At 32.9% G+C, this 9,314-nt stretch overlaps 1 protein-coding gene across 2 annotated transcripts; it reads right to left on the bottom strand.

Annotated features, from left to right (window-relative positions):
• Positions 1-481: 481 nt before the first annotated feature.
• On the bottom strand, positions 482-6,106 carry LOC111014417 (DNA replication factor CDC6B). Of its 2 annotated transcripts, none has more exons than XM_022289134.2 (17): positions 5,857-6,106; positions 5,195-5,324; positions 4,873-5,093; positions 4,661-4,735; positions 4,477-4,586; positions 4,302-4,408; positions 4,147-4,206; positions 3,801-3,874; positions 3,635-3,685; positions 3,085-3,134; positions 2,705-2,819; positions 2,108-2,197; positions 1,790-1,852; positions 1,594-1,689; positions 1,422-1,511; positions 1,230-1,327; positions 482-823 (listed from the first exon to the last, which is right to left on the bottom strand). In XM_022289134.2, the coding sequence occupies exons 1-16, from the start codon at positions 6,028-6,030 to the stop codon at positions 1,295-1,297; spliced, it is 1,539 nt and encodes a 512-aa protein (XP_022144826.1). In that variant the 5' UTR covers positions 6,031-6,106; the 3' UTR covers positions 482-823; positions 1,230-1,294. The 2 variants fall into 2 exon arrangements, with proteins under 2 accessions (XP_022144826.1, XP_087981742.1); XM_088125616.1 differs by having other exon boundaries at positions 5,195-5,297; positions 5,857-6,102.
• Between the last annotated feature and the right edge of the window lie 3,208 nt (positions 6,107-9,314).

The following is a 9,314-nucleotide window of genomic DNA, read 5'->3' on the forward strand; positions in this document are numbered from 1 at the left end:
CCATTTTTTAGGCCCAAGGAGATATTGTGCTGGGCCTAAAAGATGGCTGGATTGTGGGAAATTGCATCAAATGCCGAATTTTGATTTTTTATTTTTTCCGAAAAGGATCAAATTCTCCTCTAGTGAGTTTGGAATGGTGCTGGTAAGTAAAACAATATTTTTGGTTTATGCACCACGTAATTAAATTCTACTAACTTTGCCGGTACATATAGTTTCAATTTTCACCACTATTGTGTTTTCAAACAAAACTAGTGAGAGAGATATAGAGTTTATTTATTACTTTAAAAGTACTCTTGTTAAACTCAAAAATTATATGTATATAATTTTTCCTCTTTTACTAAGACAATTCCAAACTAACTACAAGCATAATTCAAATAATTAAACATGAGTAGATCAGATTCTATCCTTCATTTTCATTTGCCATTACCTTAGTTTAATATTCTACATGAAAAGTTCAACTTCAAAGAATATTAGGGATACATTGTAAAATCTTCAGTCAGAAAGATTTCTTTTTTTTAGCCTCAATTTTTTGGTTGCGAAGTATGTAATTGTTCCTTTCACCTCACATCCGTAATAACATATAATTTTTCTTTAATGATACAAGTGTTTCTTAAAGTAAAAAGAAAAACAAAAAACTTGTAATATAATTAAATTAAATAAACGAATATTATTTAGTTGCTCTTTATAAAATAGAAAATGGGATTTGAAGGGGTTGAAGGAACCTATATGCCACTGATTCGGATCATTTCATGTCCCATTCGACATTTGTTGACTATTTCACTACCTAGCTGTCAAACCAGTTTCTTGCCTCAGTTGCTGAATGCTGATAGAATGAAGAAGAATGAGAGAGAGGGAAAAAAAAACCATTGTTAGCTCATATGAGTTTGGGGCATGGTTTCTAAATAGAACAAAATTATGTAAAAGCACCTTCTTCCAAAATTATCATAAAACTTATGAAGTTGTTGCTGATTCTCTTTTATCCAAATCGGTAACCATCAAAATTACTAGTTGACCAGTTTATATTAACAAAAACTTCCGCAAGCATGCCAAGAGTGGACTGATGTAAATTTTTTTTAGACATTGTCATTATCATTATGGTATATCCTTTTGAATTTTAGGCCCTTTTGACTTCTTAGCAGAGGAGATTCATGATACTGCGGTTCACTTTTATTTTAAATATTTCTAGATCAAAATTCATAACAGAAATGAGAAAATGTTGTTTACTTTACCTTGACTGGAAGGGAGAGAGCCAGAAAGCAGGATATTCACCAACATGGAGAACTGCTATGCTAATTTATTGCAGCCAGTTTCGAAAGAAGCGTATTCCCTGGTTGAAAAAACACAAGTGTCTCTTAAGATACTGAAGCATAGCAGAAAGTTGAAATGAGTAAAAGCGAAAAAAAAAAAAGGGTCCGGCGCACCTTAAGTGCAAACAGTACATCGGCTTCGTCAACTTTCAACAGCACTCGCCTCAATTTATTTTCTCGAGACTGACCAAGTTTGAGAAGCCCCTGTAGAGTTCAACATCAAAATGTTGGAGAATTGTACCGTTAGAGATGAGGAGTTTCGAGAACAAACTGTTGCGAGGACTACCTGGTCGTTTAGCACTGTGAACATATTTGAAAGTTCTGAGGTTCCCATTGGTGGGATTGAGGCTGATCTACAATTATCTACATACGATTTGTTTAGCTGCATATAATGCAAGACACTAATTCAAGTTATTATAAAACGTTCCAAAATAAAGACATGTTATGTCCTATTAATTCATCTCAGAATTGAGAAAACTAACCTCCCCTATGGTTGTATCCTTCTTCCCTCCATGAACGAGTTTCACAACAGAGCATAAAATAATCTGATACAATATTATAAGTTTAGAAGGAAAACAGTTACAAAACAACGTTGGAATAATCACATTTATTGAAGATGCACATGAAATAAATTGATTTTTTTTAAGTTCAAAATAAATTGAGTTGAATATAACTACCTTCACTTTCACGTTTCACCTAATATTTGCTACATTATCCGTTACGATGGAAAACATGTAATTTTTGCCAATGCCAGAACATCGGAATCGTGTATATTGAAGAGGGGACATTCTGGAATATACCTGTTGATGCTGAGGAAGAGACTGTATTGTTTCCACTACTGGTGATTTAAAAGTTTTCGATAAGGCAACAGCCATATGATCCAACGTCACCTATAATACAACCAAGTTCAAACCTCCAAGTCATGATAATAAAAGTAAATATATGAAGTGCAGAGATGTACAGGCAAAAAGGGTAAAACCCGAAAGAGAATTCTCATTAATAAAGAGGTGTAGAAATCTTGAGAAATATTTTCACCAGTTCAAAGAAACAGAAACACAAAACTGTTTTGGATATTTCACACTTTGGATATATTTCTCCCCTGGTAAGAACTATCAGGGCGCACACACTATAACTCAAGCCTCAAGGACTATGGTTTATCAAAAAAAAAAAATAATAATAATAATAATAAATACACACACACAAACACACATATATAAGAGAACAAATAAATTTAAAATATTGAGAATGCTATCATTCCATTCTAAGTACAAACTATATAAAAATAATTTCTTGGGATTATACATCATCACCTTTTCTTTTTGTAAGAAAAAGCTTCCAAGAGTTTAAAAAATATGGAATTTAATGAAAGATTTATCATGGCAAAGACGATCACTTACAACCCCAAATTCTTGTCTTTTTACAAGCTCAGGTGCTGAAGTGTCACACGCCTCATTATGGTGCAGCTCCTTAGAGGATGCTTTGAGTTCCACCTCTAACAATTCAATGGCATTCCTGTACAAAGAAGCTGATCTTAAATACATATTGGTGCAACAAAAGGTATGTTAAAGTGAAAATTTCAGACAGATTGGAAACACGATAGCAAAGGATATTTTTCAAGAAACTGAGCTGAGAAACTAAATATTCCCATTATGCAATGATATTATATCACCTATGATGCTGACACTAAAGTTCTAATCTTGAAGTTCGTAGGCTATGATATAAGATATAACTAAGTTTTATGGAAAAAAAGTCGCATAATGAAGTTAAAAACACTGACCTGCAAACACAAAGGGCTTTTCTCATATCTCCAGACACAGCTGCAACTTTCTGCAAGTTCAAAGATAAAACTTGCATTCAGTCCCCATCTAATATCAACTTTGTTTTTAGTTTTGTTTATAAAAACAAAACTTTTTGATAAGAGTTTATAAAAACAAAACTAATTTACTAACCATTTCTTTGTTAGGTTTTCTATTTTTTGTCTTTGAGGAAAAAAAGGAAAAGAAAAAGAAACGACTATTATTTAAAAAGAAAATGGTTAAAACGTAGATTACAAATTGACAAAGAATATAAGTTGACAAGCATGAATTTTTGGAAACAACATGAACACGCACTTCATTATGCAATAAAGATTTAGAAACATCTAAACACCATAAGTGAGAACTAAAATTTGAATACTTTAAAAAAAAAAACTAAAGTTTGAAGTAATTATAATGTTTCTAGATGTGAGCATGTGAGGTTTTAAAAATATACAAATGAGAAGCGAAGCTCACAAAAAAATTTTGTTTCCTAAGAGATAGATTTAGAAAAGAAGATTTCATTGTACATACTCTAGCACAGAACTCCAAAGCTTGTGGCTGAAAGACAACGTAAGGAAGCACCTGTACAAAATATCATTCAGCAAAGAGGCAAAAAAGTGTAAAGAATCATTAATTGAACTCCTAAAACGATAGAAGATTTCTAAAATATTAAAACTAGGAGATAGCTATAACTTACAATTAACCTTTGTTGAAGAATCTTGAGGATCTGATCCTTGGAGTAAGCCCTGTAAGTTACAACATGAGGTTTGCCTAGGAAGACGCAATTTGCAGAAGCAAAATCAGTATCATGTGAAATCCAAGTAACTGTTGTACTTTGTTAAACATAGATCAATATAGATGGACATGACATGTTAAGTTAATAAATGAAAATTGAGTATGAACCGGGCAAGCAAGAACAACATGAAATGATATAAGAATTAAAAGATAACGTCTTAGTGAGAAGTAAAAACATTATTGGTACGAATAGAACAACTTTGTTATCATAGAAATGCTTGGCTGAACTGCGTCTATTAGTGACTCACAATTCAATGACTGAAGTTTCGGAAGAAAGCGATCCGCTAAGTCAATGGCATTTGCAATTCCTGCAAAATACGTTGAAGACCAACCTAATTTGTAAATTTACATTTCACGAAAAAGGAAAAATGGGAGATTATAAATATTGCTGTCATAGGCATACCTATCAAAATACATCTTGAAAATGGGAAAGTTGTGAGCATGAACAAATCGTGAAGCACTGCTCTATCTTTTGTAATTAAATAATCCAATTCATCAGCCATTATCAACCTGATATAAGAAAAATGACGTTAGTAGATGTTGAGATGAAATTTAAATTGCAGCAAGTACGTTTTTACATCATCTTCACGCTAGATGACTCTGCCTTTTGAGAGTATAAGCGTTGGAGATGTTGCAAGGGTGTTGAAGAGGCATTCCTTTTCTTTTGTGATTGGGCTTCACCCACCATCTGATAAAAACAAATATTAGATAAGAGTATAGAAAACTTAAGTGAAAAATTCTTTAAGCTTATTGTATTCGTACCTTCATGAAAATGTCGGAAGTATTTGTTAACGAGGTGCAGTTTATGGACAAAATGTCTGGTAGCTGAAGACCTGACTGGTAGCACAAAGAATGTTTGAATGAGTGATGAATTGAATCTTAAACATCCAAATTTTTTAGCTTGGACTTGAACTGTAGATTGCATGTAACTCGTAAAAATGAGATTGTTTAACAGGTAAGAGTTAAAAGCCTACCTCTCTTACCCAAGCAGCCAACTGCTCTTTCACTTTTTCCATGGACAAAGATTTGCCTGTTCCTGGACACCCACAAACATACAAACTACCGGCTTTTTCTTGCTCCACACAAGTCTTGCAGAAATTTAAGATTCTACTTTGCTCGTCCTCACGGCACATGATTATAGTCGGGGCCGTCGATACGTGCAACACTTCCTTTGCCGCTTTTATATGTTCAATATCTAATAAATAGATAAATAATAAATCAAAACCTATTTGAATGGCCAGAGAAAAGTAATCACATAATAAAACTCCATGCTACCATCACAAGCTAAATACTAACCTTTAGGATTCCAATCTGGTTTGGCAGTATGGCTCTTGAACAAGAATTTTGCCGGTGAACTATGTAATTTAGAAAAGCCATCATCAAACGTTTCCTCATCGATCTGCATGTGTTTAGAAACCTGTTTATCCTACTTGCAAGGGATATAAAATGAGTGCATCACTCGATCAGATACGATGAAAAGAAATAATGCAAGCATATGCAAGAGATCTACAATTAATTTGTGAGATCTAACTGAATGACTAAGAGACTTTAAAATCTTCCAATTAATTTCACTCATCATCAAATCCGCTAAAAAATAGCCGGTAACCTAAAGGCAGTGAAGAGATACATATATTCAAATGAAAAATGGCCGTTCTGAATCAATAGTGTCGAACTTACATGTGGAAAACTTTTTGGACTCAAATTGAGACACCGAGGATGAATACTACTGTGACATGATACTTAATGGTTAACCAGCTTTAATTTTCTACTAATTAAATATGAATTAGCGACTAACTAATTTTTGTTGTCAGTATGCTACTAAGTTTTAATCGCATTGATCTATCATTAATTTTTTTCTAGATATCAGTGGTTTAGCCGATTGCTTAAAGACAGCAAAAAAAATACGCATACACTCAAAGGAATAAATGTCTGTTCTGAATCAATAGTATGGAACTTACATTCGGACTTTCTGGACTCGAATTGAGGCGCCGGCGAGACGATTTCCGATTCATCGGCTCAGAGACAGGGATTTGGTGCCTCTGCGCATCACTCGATCTCAGTTTGCGTTTCGGAGTAGTGGACTCCATTAAAGATACGTCAACCACTGGTTTCCTTCCTGATCTCGTAGCCATAACGTCGTCCAAATTCGTCCCACTCTCGATCTTACAGCGATTGCCTCTCGTAGCGGCTGGCGTTCTTTTGATCTTTAGCAGCAAGGGTGTTGCGTTTCATCGGTTAAACCGAAATCGAACCGATGATTTCGGTTTGATATTCAGGACCGAACCAACGTTCTGTGAAAAATAACTCAACTGGAAATTTTCAATTCTGTAAAGCACAAAATCGAGGTTTCCAAATTAATTTTTATAATAACCGAATCCAACCGGTCGGTTTGGCCCGATTCGTATCGATTTGTTGGTACTGTACTTTTGGCGGGAAGATTAGAGATGTGCAGTGATTTTCCCGCTAGTGCGTAGTTTTGAACTGCTTTATGGCAACGAAGGGTAGCGGATTCAGTTAATCGTATTTGGATCGGAGTCCAAAGATCCAGCCCATAACGATATCCACTCTCTGGGCCCATTAAACTGCATCTCTGTTAGGTTCGGTTTAAATCAATTTTTCGAATATGAAAAATTATTTAAAGTCTTTTATCATCGAAAATATTTACAAATAATATAATCAAGAATCAACTTGAGATATGGCAAAAAATAATAATAATAAATAGCAACCGTGTTTTTGTTTTTTAAATATAGCACTTAAAAAAAACGAAGACCAACATATTAAATTACAACATTGCACTGCAGGCCCAAATGCATACACATAATATGAGTGTCTTATATAATTATATGATTTACTATTTGTTGATTTACCACTGATGTATGTGTGATACATATTTGATATGTCTCTGATATACAATTGATCTATTTCTAATATAACTATATCTACTAATATAACTTCTAATATGGTTTACCATTGATATAAGTAGAATATAATTATGATTCTACTGATATAATTTTTGATATGATGATATGATTTACCATTGATTTATACCACGTTAATATAACACTTACGTACCTGTGATATATACTTGATATGCTTGTAGTTTATCACTTATATACAAATGATATACTACTGATGTAACTATAATATATACTAATATAACTTCTTATATGATTTACCACTAATATAACATTGATATATATGTGATATAAATATAGCACTTAAAAAAAACGAAGACCAACATATTAAATTACAACATTGCACTGCAGGCCCAAATGCATACACAATATGAGTGTCTTATATAATTATATGATTTACTATTTGTTGATTTACCACTGATGTATGTGTGATACATATTTGATATGTCTCTGATATACAATTGATATATTTCTTATATAACTATATCTACTAATATAACTTCTAATATGGTTTACCATTAATATACGTAGGATATAATTATGATTCTACTGATATAATTTTTGATATGATGATATGATTTACCATTGATTTATACCACGTTGATATAACACTTACGTACCTGTGATATATACTTGATATGCTTGTAGTTTATCACTTATATACAAATGATATACTACTGATGTAACTATAATATATACTAATATAACTTCTTATATGATTTACCACTAATATAACATTGATATATATGTGATATATACTTAATATGTCTCTAATTTACCACTGATATATCTTTGATATAACTATGATACCTACTGATATAACTACGCTATCTATTTTTTGATATATCTACTATTTTTTTTTCAAATGAAAATAATGGTGCAAAAAAAAAGAAATCTAACGTTATTGCATAAAAGATTGACGTGGACCATAGATGTAAAAAGAAAGAAGAAAAGGAAATGCAAGGGATCGAACCCTGTACCTCTTGCATGCAAAGTGAGCGCTCTACCATTTGAGCTACATCCCCAAGTTGTTTAATGAGTCCTTAGCTCGAATCTCCTTTATTTAAATGTATTATATGATGAAGTGAAATATCATATCAATGTGCTTACTTCAATCATGGAACATCGGATTCTTTGTTAGAGCAATTGTTAACTTATTATCTACATGGACCAAAGTTGCATCTTTTTGCAGTACAATTCTCATTGTTTTCAACAAATGTCTTAACCAAACTGCATGATACACACATGATGATGCAACAACATATCCTGCCTCACAAGTAGACTGTGTCACAATAGCCTGCTTTTTAGAACACTAGGTTAAAGCAATATTGCCACTAAAGAACACCAATCCACTTGTGTTTTTTCGATCATTAAGATATCTAGTCCAATCACTATCACAATAACCTTCAAGTTTGAATTCTCCAGATGATTAATAAAATAATTCATGATCCAGCATACCTTTGAGATAATGAAGAATTCTCTTTGCTACTTTCAAATGAGTAGTTGTAGGAGATTCCATAAACCGACTCACCAATCCAACACTAAGAAGAATATCATGTCTTGTGCATGTTAGATATCCCAAGCTCCCAATTTAAGCTTTTGAAATATGAAGGATCAACAACATCTTCATCTTCATATTTTGACAATTCCATTCCAATTTCGATTGAAGTTGCAATTGGTTTATAATTGAACATCTTGAATTTCTCAAAGATTTCTCTAGTGTATCGTTTTGAGAAATAAAAATCCCTCCATCTGATTGCTTCACCTCAATGCCAATATAATCTGACATAGGACCATTGTCTGTCATCTCAAATCCTTGGACCATTGTCTTCTTTAATTCGTCAAACATGTTTGGATAGTTTCCTGTAAAAATCAAGTCATCCACATATAGACAAATTACCATCAAAATATCTTCATGATCATTAGTCTTTGTATAAAGAGAATGCTCATGTGGGCATTTTAAATACCCATTGTCATGCAAATATTTGTCAATTATGATATTCAGTATCTTTGGAGCTTTCAACTCGTACATTATCTTTTTTAACTTTAGAACTTTATCCTCTTGTCCTTTCACCACATAACCAAAAGGTTGTTCTAAATATATTTCTTCTTCAAGATATCCATTCAGAAATGCCGATTTAACGTCAATCTAAAAAATCTTCAATCTACTATGAGCATCGAGTGCAATCAATAATCTTATGGTTTCTAAGCGATCAACATGAACAAATGCTTCATCGTAATCAATGCCTTTTATGTGAGAGTGACCTTTCGCAACTAATCTCGCTTTATGTCTCTCCACTTCTCCTCTTTCATTTCTCTTTGTCTTGAACACCCATTTGACACCTACTGATTTCTTCCCACTTGGAAGAGTAGAAAACTCCTACATTCTTCTTTATAGCCTTTATCTCGTCATCCATTGCAATCTTCCACTTTTTATCTTGTATAACTTCTTCAAAATTTAAAGGTTCACTGTCACCAAATAAACAAAAGAGAGTTAGATC

Source organism: Momordica charantia (genome assembly GCF_013281855.1).
Source record: "Momordica charantia cultivar OHB3-1 chromosome 6 unlocalized genomic scaffold, Mcharantia_2.0 BLBB01000006.1, whole genome shotgun sequence".
Taxonomy (NCBI): domain Eukaryota; kingdom Viridiplantae; phylum Streptophyta; class Magnoliopsida; order Cucurbitales; family Cucurbitaceae; genus Momordica; species Momordica charantia.

Excerpts from the sequence above, each read along its gene's own strand:
- LOC111014417 (XM_022289134.2), bottom strand. The coding sequence starts at position 6,030 with ATGGCTACGAGATCAGGAAGGAAACCAGTGGTTGACGTATCTTTAATG. Across the intron at positions 3,686-3,800 it reads TTCTTCAACAAAGGTTAATT|GTGCTTCCTTACGTTGTCTT; the intron begins GTAAGTTATAGC and ends TATTTTGTACAG. Across the intron at positions 2,820-3,084 it reads AAAGCCCTTTGTGTTTGCAG|GAATGCCATTGAATTGTTAG; the intron begins GTCAGTGTTTTT and ends TTCTTTGTACAG.